The sequence below is a fragment of the Chiloscyllium plagiosum genome, chromosome 45 (genome assembly GCF_004010195.1).
Source record: "Chiloscyllium plagiosum isolate BGI_BamShark_2017 chromosome 45, ASM401019v2, whole genome shotgun sequence".
NCBI classification, from domain to species: domain Eukaryota; kingdom Metazoa; phylum Chordata; class Chondrichthyes; order Orectolobiformes; family Hemiscylliidae; genus Chiloscyllium; species Chiloscyllium plagiosum.
Window position 1 is genome coordinate 10,890,080 of NC_057754.1, and position 15,911 is coordinate 10,905,990.

The 15,911-nt window shown below is 44.2% G+C and overlaps 1 protein-coding gene and 1 long non-coding RNA gene across 4 annotated transcripts in view; one reads left to right on the top strand and one right to left on the bottom strand.

Moving 5' to 3' along the window:
* The window catches only part of LOC122543945, a 26,792-nt gene extending 25,581 nt beyond the window's left edge, over positions 1-1,211 (bottom strand). The window contains exon 1 of the long non-coding RNA XR_006310195.1: positions 1,137-1,211. This is a non-coding gene — a long non-coding RNA (uncharacterized LOC122543945). The remainder of the gene's footprint in view (positions 1-1,136) is intronic.
* A 135-nt stretch (positions 1,212-1,346) lies between these two features.
* On the top strand, positions 1,347-5,622 carry LOC122543937 (zinc finger protein 239-like). 3 transcript variants are annotated; one of them, XM_043682888.1, is made up of 3 exons: positions 1,347-1,465; positions 2,270-2,374; positions 3,946-5,622. In XM_043682888.1, exon 3 carries the CDS (start codon positions 4,362-4,364, stop codon positions 5,409-5,411), a length of 1,050 nt encoding a protein of 349 aa, XP_043538823.1. In that variant the 5' UTR covers positions 1,347-1,465; positions 2,270-2,374; positions 3,946-4,361; the 3' UTR covers positions 5,412-5,622. The 3 variants fall into 3 exon arrangements, with proteins under 3 accessions (XP_043538823.1, XP_043538824.1, XP_043538825.1); XM_043682889.1 differs by lacking the exon at positions 1,347-1,465 and adding an exon at positions 1,480-1,726; XM_043682890.1 differs by lacking the exon at positions 1,347-1,465 and adding an exon at positions 1,480-1,702.
* Positions 5,623-15,911: the final 10,289 nt, after the last annotated feature.

The following is a 15,911-nucleotide window of genomic DNA, read 5'->3' on the forward strand; positions in this document are numbered from 1 at the left end:
CGCCCCGTGGCTCAACATTTCAACTCCCCCTCCCACTCTGCCGAGGGTATGGAGGTGCTGGGCCTCCTCCACCGCCGCTCCCTCACCACCAGATGCCTGGAGGAAGAACGCCTCATCTTCTGCCTCGGAACACTTCAACCCCAGGGCATCAGTGTGGATTTCAACAGTTTCCTCATTTCCCGTTCCCCCACCTCATCCTAGCTTCTAACCTCCAGAAACTCGATCCCCTGACCTGTCCGGACTTGTCCGACCTGCCCAGCTCGTTTTCCACCTATCCACTCCACCCTCTCTTCCCTGACCTATCACCTTCATCTCCTTCCCCACTGACCTATTGTACTCTATGCCACTCTATCCCCACCCCCGCCCTCCTCTAGCTTATCTCTCCACGCTGCAGTCTCTCTGCCTTTATTCCTGATGAAGGGCTTTTGCCCGAAACGTCGATTTTGCCTGTCCTCGGATGCTGCCTGAATTGCTGTGCTCTTCCAGCACCACTGATCCAGAAGTGAGGATTCCTTGCAGAGTCTCACTTAAGTCCAGAGCTTTGAATGTAACAGGAATGATTCGATACCGAATGATGTGCTAAATTATCAATCAAACTCCATCTCCTGACCTCATTCCATCGTTGGCCAACCCATGTGCTAGGCAATTTACTGTCCTGCGTTGTAATTCAAGAGTTGTCAAATTGTGAGCAAATTAATTGTAACAAAGCTCAGGAAGAATAAAAATTACTAGAACTCAGTGGTTTGCACTGCTGCCTCACTGCGCCAGGGAGCCAGGTTCGATTCCTGCCTCGGGCGACTGTCTGTGTGGAGTTTGTACATTCTCCCCGTGTCCGCGTGGTTTTCCTCCGGGTGCTCCGGTTTCCTCCCACAGTCCAAAGATGTGCAGGTTAGGTAATTTGGCCGTGCTAAATTGTCCCATAGTGTTAGGTGCATTAGTCGGGGTAAATATGGGATAGGGGAATGGGTCTGGGTGGGTTACTCTTCGGAGGGTCGGTGTGGACTTGTTGGGCCGAAGGGCCTGTTTCCACACTGTAGGGAATCTAATCTAATCTAAAAATAGAAAACGCTGTGCTCGGCGGAGATGTCCCCACGTTCCAGGCTACCGACCAAGCGCGCAGATACAGGCGCCCGTACCCCCACATCCTTCTCCCTCTCGTCGAGCCTGGGTTTCCAGAGCAACCGTCTGCCGCCTCGGGCCAGAGCGGGACGCCTCTTGATGATCTCATCCTCAACCTCACAGGCAGCACAGGGACCAATAAACGGGGAGAGGGCGTGGCTGGCGGACCAAACCGCAGCGTCTGGTCCTCCAACCAATGGGAGTGAATGGGGGGGGGAGAGCGAGCAGGACCACACGTGACCATTAACGCTACTGGCACAGACCCCCTGTGGCTAGTGCTTGAGTGGCGAAGGGAAAGCAGAAGAAGCAGTAGACATCGGGAGAAAAATACAGTCAGTCTGGTTTGGTGCGTTTCACGAGCATTCGGTGTAGGTTGTTAGACTCGAATTAGAAATTCGCGGACCCGCGTTAGCAGCAAATGGAAAACCGGCTGCAGGACTTAGGCGGTGATAGGCCTCGTATTAACAGCGCCATCTTTATTGGGGGCAAGGTGCAGCAGCGCATATGGACTTCCTATTTCCTGGGTCGGGGCGGAGCAATTTGAAGTGGAGCATTTGTATACAGCAAGCTGAAACCTAGAGATGTATGCATGGATACAGACCTTTAGGTCCTACTCGCCAATGCCTACCGCCAACCAGATATCCTAAACTAATCTAATCCACTTGTTAGCACTTGGTCCATTTCCCTCTAAACGTTTCTATTCATATATCCATCCAGATGCTTTTTAAATGTTACAATTGTACCAGCCTCCACCACTGGCAGCTCATTCCATACACGTACCACCCTATGCATGAAAAAGTTCCCTGTTAGGTCCCTTTCAAATTTTTCTCCTCTCACCATAAATCTATGCTGTTTAGTTCTGCTTTCCCCCAATCCAGGGAAGACACCTAATCTATTTACCCCATTCATGACCCTCATTTCATAAGGTCACCCTTCAGCCTCTGACACTCCAGGAAAAACAGACTCAGCCTATTTAGCCTCTCCCTTTAGTTCAAACCCTCCAACTTTGCACATTCTTGTAAATCTTTTCTGAACCCTTTCAAGTTTCACAACATCCTTCCAATTGAAGGGAGACCAGCATTAGAAATGTTTGTCTCTTCTAGATTTCTATCTTGGACTGACAATGATTTTTTTTCTTTTGTGAATTCAGTTTACAGGATATTAGTTGAGAAAAAAATTGAAGACTGGGATCTCCAAACAAGTTGTGACAGTCAGCAGAGTCATCAGGATCTGAATATCATTGGCATTTAACTGTGTAAGGAAAACGGTTTGTCTGTGGGGAAATATTTATAATATGTTTGTAACTCAAAAAGCAGCAAGATATTCAAATATGTGGTGAGATCACCTCTGGGGTATGTGCTCAGTTCTGGGCCATGCTGCCGAGGAAGGAGATATTGGCCTGAGAAGGGCACAGATTTATCCAAATGACACTTTGTCTCTTTAAAAGAACTGTCATATTTATTCCCAATCAACCACTTTATGCTTTTAATGTATCAGCTCCTTATTCTGAAATACCTACAAACTTACCTTTTAAAATTCCATGTGGACTCGAGTTCCAGTACCTTTTCAGATGGAGTGATCTAGATCCTGATAACTCTTTGTTAATCTTGAAATTTGAAAGATGAGATGCTGTTCCCTGAGCTATCATTGAGCTACTTTGGAACAGTACAGGAGGCTGAGATCTGTAGGTGTGAGTAGACAATTAATATGGCAAGGCTGAACTGTGAGTTCTGCTTGGCTCGATGACAGTGCTTTGGAGTTGGATGAAAACAGAGAGTGAGATGAGATAGGGAGAAGGTGATGCTGAAAAATTGAGTACGATGCTCAGTTTCAGTTTAAACAGTTCAGAAAGTGACACTGTCCCAATGGGAACAACCAATTGTGTAGAGTATTTTCTCACAGTTTTTAAAGTATAGTATATCACCTCAAGTAAACACTTTTTTGATTATAATAGAAGTGTCTGAAATGAGGGATTTTCCTGCTTTTTAGCTTCCAACCCAACTCCTTGAAATCACATTTTAGATCCTCATTACTTTTCGTGGCTATGTCAACCTTCTTTACTGGAGAAAGTGAGGACTGCAGATGCTGGAGATCAGAGCTGAAAATGTGTTGCTGGAAAAGCGCAGCAGGTCAGGCAGCATCCAGCGAACAGGAGAATCGACGTTTCGGGCATAAGCCATTCCTGAAGAAGGGCTTATGCCCGAAACGTCGATTCTCCTGTTCCCTGGATGCTGCCTGACCTGCTGCGCTTTTCCAGCAACACATTTTCAGCAACCTTCTTTAGTCTCTAACAACAGCCAAGGCATCCTTCCTTTGAAAAGGAGAACAAAACTGCACACACTACTCCATTTGTAGTCTTACCAAGGCCTGAACAGAAAGACACCCCTGCTCCTGTACTCCAGTCCTCTCAATATGAAGGTCCATATATCATTTGCATTCTTTTTAAAAGATCTAAACCCAGAAAATATCCCAAAACAATTCCTTCCCTATGAAATTCATTAGGAAAAAGCTTGCCACTCCTGCCTGCTTACTAATAGAGAGGTTCACACTGAAACACAGAGCAAAATAGGGTCATAGACTCTGATATAGAATTGTTGATCACAATGTCCCCATTGTATCCATGCTGGTCATGAAGCATGTATTTACACTTATCCCATTTTCTGGCACTCAACATGTAAACTATATTGTTAAGGCTTTTATGATCATCTAAACATTTCTTCAATGGTTCCTGCATCTGTTACCATTTCAGGTGTTACCAGATCTGCTGAGTATCTCTAGAATTATCATTTCAGATTTTCACTATTTTGCTTCTGCAATTGTTCTTAGTCTTTCAGAGGGATCGAAGAAAACAGGAACAGGATTGATATGCAGATCTATAAAATGCCTCTCCTCCTCCCCGCCACTGGCTCTCCCACCTTTGCACAGGCACTGACTGGTCTCAGACCCTGAAGGAGATATATAAACCAGTCCAGTTTTAATGATGTGTGGGCTCCACAAAGGACCAGATTAATTTCTCTCAGACTCAACCTGTTTTCTTCTGGTTTTCCCTCTCTCCTTACTTCAGTTTTCTGTTTGAAAGGTTGATTTGCAGAGGAAATCAAATTCAGATCTGATATTCAGTCTGTTTATTATAACCTATTTATCTCAGGATTTTGAACATTGAGGGGGGGAAAAGTACCATTTACTCCGGAGAAAAACACAAATAATCAACATGTGGGAGAGTCTGTGAAGATTTTTCGGAAATGTCCAAACACCAGCGCAGTCACACTGTGGAGAGACTGTGGAAATGTGGGGATTGTGGGAAGGGATTTTTTTACCCATGCCAGCTGGAAATTCACCAACGCAGTCACACTGGGGAGAAGCCTTTCACCTGCTCTGATTGTGGGAAAAGATTCACTCGGTCATCTGACATGTTCAAACATCAGCGAGTTCACACAGGGGAAAGACCATTCACCTGCTCTGATTGTGGAAAAGGATTCAGTCAGTCATCCGAACTGCTGAGACATCAACGAGTTCACACTGGGGAGAAACCATTCACCTGTTCTGAATGTGGAAAAGGATTCAGTCAGTCATCCAGTCTACTAGAACACAAGCGATTTCACACTGGGGAGAGACCATTCACCTGTTCTGAATGTGGGAAAGGATTCACTCACTCATCTAACCTACTGATACACCAGCGAGTTCACACCGGGGAGAAACCGTTTATCTGTTCTGAGTGTGGGAAGGGATTCACTCGGTCATCAAGTCTGCTGATACATCAGCGAGTTCACACTGGGCAGAGCCCATTCATATGTTCCGAATGTGGGAAAGTATTCACTTGCTCATCAAAACTGTTGACACACCAACGAATTCACACTGGAGAGAAACCATTTACCTGTTCTGACTGTGGGAAGGGATTTACTAGATCGTCCAGCCTGCTGATACATCAGCGAGTTCATACTGGAGAGCGACCATTCACTTGTTCTGAGTGTGGGAAAGCATTCACTCAGACAACTCACCTGCTGATTCACCAGCGCGTTCACACTGGAGAAAAACCATTCATCTGCTGTGACTGTGGGAAGGGATTTGCTCGGTCATCTAACCTGCTGATACATCAGCGAGTTCACTCTGGGGAGAGACCGTTCACCTGCTCTGATTGTGGGAAGCGATTCACTCATTCATCTAACCTGCTGATACACCAGCGAGTTCATACTGGGGAGAAACCATTCACCTGTTCTGAGTGTGGAAAGAGATTCACTCGATCATCGAACCTGTTAACACACCAGCAAATTCACAAAGAACCACTGGCTTGAAAGATTTTGCTCTGACTCACACCGAAGAACGAACTCTGGTCTTTAGGACATTTGTACTGATGTTATTAATCCTTGCTCAATTAAAGATGCTGAAAGTACAGATAAATGTTCATAACAATTAGTGTAATGTAGGCTATGTGTCGGAAAATGTGTTGTTGGAAAAACATAGCAGGTCAGGCATCATCCGAGGAGCAGGAGAATCGACGTTTCAGGCCAGAGCCCTTCATCAGGAATGATGCATGGCCCGAAATATCGATTCTCCTGCTCCTCAGATGCTGCTTGACTGCTGTGCTTTTCCAGCAACACATTCTCGACTCTGATCTCCAGCATCTGCAGACCTCGTTTTCTCCTGTGTGTCGGAAAAGACCACCATGCTGCTGTGTGTCAACGTGTGCAGACTGGGTAAAGTGTATGAAAAAGGATTTCCTGGTTCATCAGGACTGGGTAATCACCTATGAGTTCCCAATTAACTGTAGGGATTGGTTCTTTGATGCTACTGTTACCTATATCCTAACCAAGTTTTCTGTGCCTGCTTCTGATGATGTTTGTAAATATATGTCTGGTTACCTGTGTGCTAGAAAAGTGATATAAATCAGCTTTTTGTAAAAACTTGTGCATCGAGTCTTTATCTTATCTGTAAAGCAGACTCATTTATTTTGACAGGATCTCCATCTCTTCCATTGTCACCTGGAGTTTGAGTCACTCAGAGTGACTCAATCAGTCTGCTTTACATGAACGCATGCTGGAAATTAGAAACAAAAACAGAAATTGCTGGAAAAGCTCAATGGGTCAGGCAGCATCTGTGGTGAGAAATCAGAATTAACATATCAAGTCCAATGACCCCTTTCTGTGAGGGACCTGCTAAGCTTTCCTAGCAATTTCTGTTTTTGCTTCCTATGAGAAGTTGGGAGATGGCACATCCAGAGTGAGGGAGAGCCCATAATGCTCCACCGCGCCTAAGGCCTACAGTTCATAGAATCCCGACAGCATGGAACCCGGCCATTATGGTCCACATCGACTCTCCGGAGAGCAACTGAACCAGACCTCGTCCCCACCCTATTAGTCTACATTAACATTTAACTAATGCACCTAACCCATATAGTCCTGGACATTACGGGCAAATTAGCATGGCCAATTCACCTAACCTGCTCATCTTTGGATTGTGGGAGAAAACTTGTGCACCTGGAGGAAACCCACGCAGACATGGGAGAATGTCCAAACTCTCACATTGAACCTGGGTCCCTGGCACTCTGAGGCAACAGTGCTAACCACCGAGTCACCTGTGCTACTGTTTTCCCATTTGTTGCAAACATAGGACTGGGAGTTTCTAATTTGCATCTAGCAGCCCACACTGGGTGTTTATAAAACCTCCCCGTCTAGACTGACTCCTCTTCACTCTTAGACACTTGCTTTATATCTCTGCACAAATGGTCACGTGTCATTCCACTAGCCCTGCCCCTCATTCACTCCTATTTGTTGGAGGACCGGTTGCTCAGACTTGGTCTGCCACCTGTGTCCACTCTCCTATTGCTCCATGAGCTGCCGGATCCCTTTGTGAGGTGAGTGATGGGGTTCTTCCTCTCTCTGTCCTGGGATGATCTGCTTCATTCACAATGAATGGTGCAGAATCATAGAGCAGAGGCTATTCCACCCATCGGGGGTGTACTCTTTCATTTGAGAAATGCTGCATATCTATCCCAACTTCACTGCTATTGTTATGTCACAGTGTAAACCCCTCTGCTAGTTTAAACATGACACACAGGAGCTCACCTCGTGCCATAATCTGTTAAATTTTGAGAGGCAAAGAACTATCCCAGAGGTCACTATTTAAAATAAAAATTAACAATTTTATTCTTTACGTCCAACAGAGAACATTAAAACAATGGCTATTTACAACTCCTTTCTCTTAAACCTATCTTTTACCTCCCACTCTACAATACTGGTCTGATAAATTCCCTCTTAAATTTACAGCACAATCAACTTCAAACCCAAGGATAGTCTTTGGATGTCGAACGTTCTCTGTAGATTCCTCTAGGTCGACTTCGGCGTTCTGCTGCACAAATTTCTTGTACACAGGTACCTTAGTGAGTTTTGAGAAGGTTTGTAGCTCAGGTTGAGGTTCTGAATGTAGGTTTGCTTGCTGAGCTGGAAGGTGCTGAGCAAATCTACAGGTACCTTTCCAAGAGCTATTCGACTAGCAGTCTGTTTGTTGGTGCTCGTTGCTGTTCTCCTCCAACTGTTCAGTGTGCAATTTTATATCCCAAAACATTGGATCATTTCATTGGTTTGATGTCATCCCAAACAGTAAAATTCAAATTTGATTGGATTTTGGTATCTGGGGCAAAATTTAAACTGATTTGAATTTGAATGTGAATGTTTCGTTTCATGGCAATTCAGGTGCACTATTGGTTTCACAGTTAAATGTTACATTTTAAATTCTTCAGCACTCCCTGTCAGTATGCAGTCTGTCCTTGCCAGCTTATCAACTCTCTTAAAGATACAGTACACACCTACACTTCATAACATATTTGCCCAGAGCCCTCCAAATCTGTGTCCCTTTTTCTAGTTCCCTGGGCTTCTTCCTTCATTGGTTCCCCACTCATTAATCAGCTCATTTCTGAACTGCTTTCAGATCTGACAAAGGGTCACTGGACTGGACACTTTCTCTGTTTTTACATCACAGATGCTACCAGACCTGCAAGGTTTCTCCACTAATTTGTTTGTATTCGATCTCCAGCATCTGCAGTTCTTTGTATAACTTGACCCTGAAATCTTTCCTTAGTAAATTAAGTTCGAAATCAGTATTAATACTGACAGCTTAATCTGTTTCTTTATCATTCAGTCTGTTCGTGATCCCCAGAACCCATTGAGTAAAATAATCTCCACATCTTCACCCTACAATTATCTGAAAGCTAAATTCTGTGGTTACCAAACATTCTGCCAATGTAAATCATTTCTCCATTTCTGCAGGTGAAACCTTTGCTGCAGATTCACACTAAGTCTTGTACACCCATCACCATTCTATAATTTGAATGGAATAACAAGCTATCCAGTGAAACTAAACATAGAAAATAGAGTATAGAACAGTACAACACAATGCAAGCTCTTCAGCCCTCAATGTTGTGCTGACCTTTTAACCTACTCGAATATCAAACTAATGTATGTACCTTCATTTTTACTTAAGTAAAATGTTCCTTAAGTTGGAAAGAATAAAGAAGTCACAAAGGGTAAGTCCCAGAGGAACCAAACAGTAATGATTCTAGCTAATACCTTGTTTAGATTAGATTACAGTGTGGAAACAGGTCCTTCGGCCCAACAAGTCCACACCGACCCGCTGAAGCGCAACCCACCCATACCCCTATATTTACCCCTTACCTAACACTATGGGCAATTTAATATGGCCAATTCACCTGACCTGCACATCTTTGGACTGTGGGAGGAAACCGGAGCACCCGGTTAGATTAGATTACATTACAGTGTGGAAACAGGCCCTTCGGCCCAACAAGTCCACACCGACCCGCAACCCACCCATACCCCTACATTTACCCCTTACCTAACACTATGGGCAATTTAATATGGCCAATTCACCTGACCTGCACATCTTTGGACTGTGGGAGGAAACCGGAGCACCCGGAGGAAACCCATGCAGACACGGGGAGAACGTGCAAACTCCACACAGTCAGTCGCCTTGAGGTGGGAATTGAACCCGGGTCTCTGGCGCTGTGAGGCAGCAGTGCTAACCACTGGGCCACCGTGCCGCCCCCACCTGTTACTCACCTGTTTTGAAAACCCAGGATCCAATTGCCCAGCTTTTGTCCTTTCCACAGGTTTTGCCTGACCCATTGCTGTTTCTCATGTTTGTGGTTTTTTTTGTGAATAAAAGTGGCAAAGAGTCAGAAATTATTCTGTCAAAGATTACATTAATTTTAATTACTATTAATTGCAATTTAGAGTGTGGAAAATCAGCAGCAGGTGTACACTTGGATTCCAATCCAATTTTGAAGCCCGAGAGTTAATTTTGTTCATTCGTGTGATGTGGATGGTGCTGGTGACTCTCTGTTCAATTGCTTGTTCCATTGTTAGTTCCCCTGGAAAATGTGATGGTGGGCTGCTTCCTAGACTGCGACAATTGTGGGGGAGTAGGGGTCAGCTGTGACCAGTTGAGCTCCACGGCTTTGCACACTGCTGCACATTGCCCTCGATAAAAATGGTGGCTGTGCAGTAGTCTCACAGAAAGCTGCTCCTATTAAAGATGGTGGCAATAATTGAGGCCTGTCAACTTTTCAAGGCCTGTAGTTGTGTTCCTGTTGTCGACAAATGTGGAACCAGAAGTTTATAATTTGTCTAGTGGCCTAAACTATTCAGCATATACTCTCTTGCTTTGTGAATCATCTTAAATTGCATCACCTAAAACTTTTCAGAATTAAATTCCATTTGCCACTGTTCAGGTCATCACACCAGCTCAGCTATACCATCCTGTATTCTCCAGCTTTCCTAGCAGAACCCAGCTTACTGTTGTGTAAGTGCAACTTGACAGCACTATCTATGACATTTGATCAATGGGGCAGCAATTGGTCAGATTGGATTTGCCCTGTTTTCTGTTAGTTTTCCATTTGTTTGGGAAGATGTCATTGTTGTGACTGTACGAGATTACCACACTCCGTGAGTCAGGTTTACATTTTTGATTTGAAGATGATGAGGATTTTGAGAAGACAAGGGGGTTTGAAACAGTGGCACGGACATAAATCTGATCAGAGAAACTCAAACATGGAGTTCTAGGAATGACAAGCAGGGATTCAGGAGGTGACCACACATTCAAGGACATTGGATGAAAAGGGTCATTGGAAATAGGGCAATCGTTTGCCGTAGAGGCATTGATATGGTTTTGAGAAAGAATTGTTAATGGCACAGTTGAGGGGGAGAGAGGGAGAGAAAGGATTTGATGAGACACATCTATAATATCAGCAAACATGTGGAGGTGATGTGACTACTTACTGGGAATAGGTTGAGCAACAATTTAAAATATGGGGAGAAGAGAGAGAAGCTGAATAAACAGGTTTGGGACTCAAGAAAGGGGAGCTTTAGAAGCTTGTGAGCTAGTGGGAGAGAGGGAAGCAACAGAGATAGCTGATTAGATTGTCTCAATGTTAGTGACGAGGAAGCTACATGAGATCCTGCACTTCTTGCTGGAGGTGATGGTGGAGGAGGCTGGGAGAAGAAGAGCATTTTGAAACACCAGAAGCATTCGGAATAAGGTGGCTGAACTTGCAGCATAGGTTGGTACTTAAGATTTCGATGTTGTGGCTATTTCGGAGACATGGGTAGAGCAGGGACTTGAATGGTTGTTGCAGGTTCTGGGATTTGAATATTTCAGTAAGAACAGGGAAGATGGTAAAAGAGGTGGCGGTGTGGCATTGTTAGTCAAGGACAGTATTACAGTTGCAGAAAGGACTTTAGAGAACTCGTCTACTGAGGTAGTATGGGCTGAGGTTAGAAACAGGAAAGGACAGGTCACCCTGCTCGGAGTTTTCTATAGGCCTCCAAATAGTTCCAGAGATGTAAAGGAAAGGATAGCAAAGATGATTCCTGATAGGAGCGAGAGTGATAAGGTAGATGGAAAGGGGGATTTTAACTTTTCAAATGTTAACTGCGAATACTATAGTTCAAGTACTTTAGATGGTCCGTATTTGTCCAATGTGTGCAGGAGGGTTTCCTGACACAGTATGTAGATAGGCCAACAAGGGGCGAGGCCACATTCGATTTGGAATGGGGTAATGAACCCAGCCAGGTGTTAGATGTAGAGGTAGGTGAGCACTTTGGTGATAGTGACCACAATTCTGTTATGTTTACTTTAGTTATGGAAAGGGATCGATATAGAACATAGAACATAGAACAATACAGCACAGAACAGGCCCTTCGGCCCACGATGTTGTGCCGAACTTCTAACCTAGATTAAGTACCCATCCATGTACCTATCCAAATGCCGCTTAAAGGTCGCCAATGATTCCGACTCTACCACTCCCACGGGCAGCGCATTCCATGCCCCCACCACTCTCTGGGTAAAGAACCCACCCCTGGCATCTCCCCTATACCTTCCACCCTTCACCTTAAATTTATGTCCCCTTGTAACACTCTGTTGTACCCGGGGAAAAAGTTTCTGACTGTCTACTCTATCTATTCCTCTGATCATCTTATAAACATCTTATGATCATCTTCCTCTCCAGATATACTGCAGAGGAAGAGTTATAGCTGGGGAAAAGGCAATTATGATGCGATTAGGCAAGATTTAGGATGCATCGATTGGGGAAGGAAACTGCAGGGGATGGGCAGAACTGAAATGTGGAGCTTATTGAAGGAACAGCTACTGCAGGTACTTGATAAGTATGTACCTGTCAGGCAGGGGGGAAGTTGGTGAGCGTGGGAGCCATGGTTTACTAAGGAAGTTGAATCTCTTGTCAAGAGGAAGAAGAAGGCTTATGTTGGGATGAGACATGATCTCTCAGTTAGGGCGCTCGAGAGTTACGAGTTAGCCAGGAAAGACTTAAAGAGAAAGCTAAGAAGAGCCAGGCGGGGTTATGAGAAGTCATTGGCCGATAGGATCAAGAAAAATCCAAAGGCATTCTGTAGGAATATCAAGAATAAAAAAATGACTAGAATACGATTAGGGCCAATCAAGGATACTAGTGGGAAGTTGTGCGTGGCGTCAGAGGAGATGGGAAAGTGCTAAATTAATATTTTTTGTCGGTATTTACACTAGAAAAAGACAATGTTGTCGAGGAGAATACTGAGAGAGAGGCTACGAGACTAGATGGGATTGAGGTTCACAAGTAGGAGGGGTTAGCAATTAGAGTCATAGAGATGTACAGCACGGAAAAAGACACTTCGGTCTAACCCATCCATGCCGACCAGATATCCCAATCCAATCTACTCCTACATGCCAGTACCTGGTCCATATCCATCCAAACCCTTCCTATTCATCCATGCCTTTTAAATGTTGCAAATATACTGGCCTCCACCACTTCCTCTGGCAGCCCATTCCACACATGCCCCACCCTCTGAGTGAAAAGGTTGCCTCTTAGGTCTCTTTTATATCTTTCCCCTCTCACCCTAAACGTATAGTTATGGACTCCCCCATCTCAGGGAAAAGACCTTGTCTATTTATCTTATCCATGCCCCTCATGATTTTATAAACCTCTATAAGGTCACCCCTCAACCTCCAACGCTTCAGGGATAACAGCCCTAACCTATTCAACCTCTCCCTATAGTTCAAATCCTCCAACTCTGGAAACATCCTTGGAAATCTTTTCTGGACACTTTCAAGTTTCACAACATCGTTCCGATAGGAAGGAGACCAGAATTGCATGTGATATTCCAAAAGTGGCCTAACCAATGTCCTGCACAGCTGCAACATGACCTCCCAACTCCTGTACTCAATACTCTGACCAATTAAGGAGTGCATACCAAACGCTTTCTTAACTATCCACCTACCTGTGACTCTACTTTCAAGGAGCTAGGAACCTGCACTGCAAGGTCTCTTTGTTCAGCAACACTCCCTAGGACCTTACCATTAAGTGTATAAGTCCTGCTAAGGTTTGCTTTCCCAAAATGCAGCACCTCGCATTTATCTAAATTAAACTGCATCTGCCATTCCTCAGCCTATTGGCTCATCTGATCAAGATCCCGTTGAATCTGAGGTAACCTTCTTCGCTATCCATTACACCTCCAATTTTGGTGTCATCTGCAAACATACGAACTGTACCTCTTAAGCTCACATCCAAATCATTTACATAAATGATGAAAAGTAATGGACCCAGCATGATCCTCCAATCTGAAAAACAACTCTCCACGATCATCCCCTGTCTTCTACCTTTGAGCTATTCTGTATCCAAATGGCTAGTTCTCCCTGTATTCCTTAAGTTTGGAAAGTGTGAAAATCGATAAGTACCCTGGGCTGGATGGGATTTATCCTAGAATTCTCTGTGAAGCCCAGGAGGAGATTACAGAGCCTTTGGCTTCGATCTCAATGTTGTTATTGTCTATAGGAATATTGCCAGAAGGATAGCAAATGTTGTTTCCTTGTTCAAGAAGGGGAGTTGAGACAACCCTGGCAATTATAGACCAGTGAGCCTTACGTTGGTTGTGGGTAAAGTGTTGGAAAAGTTATAAGAGAAAGGATTTTTAATCATCTGGAAAGGAATAAATTGATTAGGGATAGTCAACACGGTTTTGTGAAGGGTAGGTCGTGCCTCACAAACCTTACTGAGTTCTTTGAGAAGGTGACCAAACAGGTGGATGAGGGTAAAGCGATTGATGTGGTGTATATGGATTTCAGGAAGGCATTTGATAAGGTTCCCCACAAAAATGGAAGCATGAATTTTTTTTAAGATTCGCTATTATATGGAAACAGGCCCTTCGGCCCAACAAATCCACACCAACCCTCCGAAGAGTAACCCACCCAGACCCTATATTCACCCCTGACTAATGGCCCGAACACTATGGGCAATTTTGCATTGCCAATTCACCTGACCTGCACATCTTTGGATCATGGGAGGAAACCACCACACACACAGGGAGAATGTGCAAACTCCACACGGACATTCGCCTGAGGCAGGAATCGAACCCTGGTCCCTAGTGCTGTGAGGCAGCAGTGCTAACCACTGAGCCACCATGCTGCCCCAAAGTTGAAGGTGATTTAGAGATTTGGATCAGAAATTGGCTAGCTGAAAGAAGACAGAGGGTGGTGGTTTTTGGGAAATGTTCATCCTGGAGTTTAGTTATTAGTAGTGTACCGTAAGGATCTGTTTTGGGTCCACTGCTGTTTGTCATTTTTATAAATGACCTGGATGAGGGCATAAAAGGATGGATTGCTAAGGTCGGTGGAGTTGTGGATAGTGCTGAAGGATGTTGTAGGTTACAGAGGGACATAGATAAGCTGCAGAGCTGGGCAGAGAGATGGCAAATGTAGTTTAATGTCGAAAAGTGTCAGGTTTTGGAAGGAGTAACAGGAACACAGAGTACTGGGCTAATGGTAAGATTCTTGGTAGTGTAGATGAGCAGAGAGATCTCGGTGTCCATGTATATAGATCCCTCAAAATTGCCACCCAGATTGATAAGGTTGTTAAGAAGGCATGCGGTGTGTTAACTTTTATTGGTCGAGGGATTGAGTTTTGGAACCATGAGGTCATGCTGCAGCTGTACAAAACTCTGGTGCAGCCACATTTGGAGTATTGCGTATAGATCTAGTCATACTGCATTATAGGAAGGATGTGGAAGCTTTGGAAAGGGCTCAGAGGAGATTTGCTAGGATGTTGCTTGGTATGGAAGGAAGGTCTTACGAGGAAAGGCTGAGGGACTTAAGGCTGTTTTTGTTTGACAGAAGAAGGTTGAGAGGTGATTTAATTGACACATATAAAATAATCAGAGGGTTAGATAGGGTGGACAGTGAGAGCCTTTTTCCTCGGATAGGGATGAAAATGTGTTGCTGGAAAAGCGCAACAGGTCAGGCAGCATCCAAGGAACAGGAGAATCGACGTTTCGGGCATGCTGCGCTTTTCCAGCAACACATTTTCAGCTCTGATCTCCAGCATCTGTAGCCCTCACTTTCTCTCCTCGGATAGGGATGGCTAGCATGAGGATGCATAGCTTTAAATTGAGGGGTGATAAATATAGGACAAATGTCAGAGGTAGATTCTTTACTCAGGGAGTATTAGTGGCATGGAACACACTGCCTGCAACAGTAATAGACTCACCAACTTTAAAGGCATTTAAAAGGTCGTTGGATATACTTGTGAACGGAAATGGAATAGTATAGTTTAGATAGGCTTCAGATTGGTTTCACAGGCAAATCATCAAGGGCTGAAGGGCCAGTACTGCGCTGTAATGTTCTATGTTCTATGAAAGGAATTACCTTGTATTCGAAACATGAAAGACTTGACACGCTGTGTGTTTAACATCAGACTGACTTGCTTGATTTCTATCTCACAAATTAATAGGATATAAAACTTGGCTGATGCTCATCAGAATTATTTGAAACAGTCGCCACTGAACACTGTTAACTGCTGGCCGTGATCAACAACAAAATCTAATCACGATCATTCCTGCTGAACTCTCTGATGTTTCTGCAGGCTAGATGACTAAGTAAATCCCTTCCCACTACAAACACACTGGATAAACGAACAACAATGATAAGAGGGACAGTGAATACAAGACTGAAGGTGTATGGAAAATAAGAACTTGAAAGCATGGGAAGAGTTAAAGCATGAAGACTACTGGCAATCTGTGGTCTGTGGAAGGCAGGATGGGATAAGAATAGTGGAATGCTCTTACACCAATTAGCAGAGTAAGGTTAAGGCTGAAAGGTCACTATGGCGAGATGAGATAACACAAGTAATAAAGCAAGATTCTCTGTTAAGTGCTATTATGACAGGATTGGGACAATAAATATTTGGGACATGACATTAAAATATCTAATTAATAGTTAGTAGAGTCAGCTTGAGACAG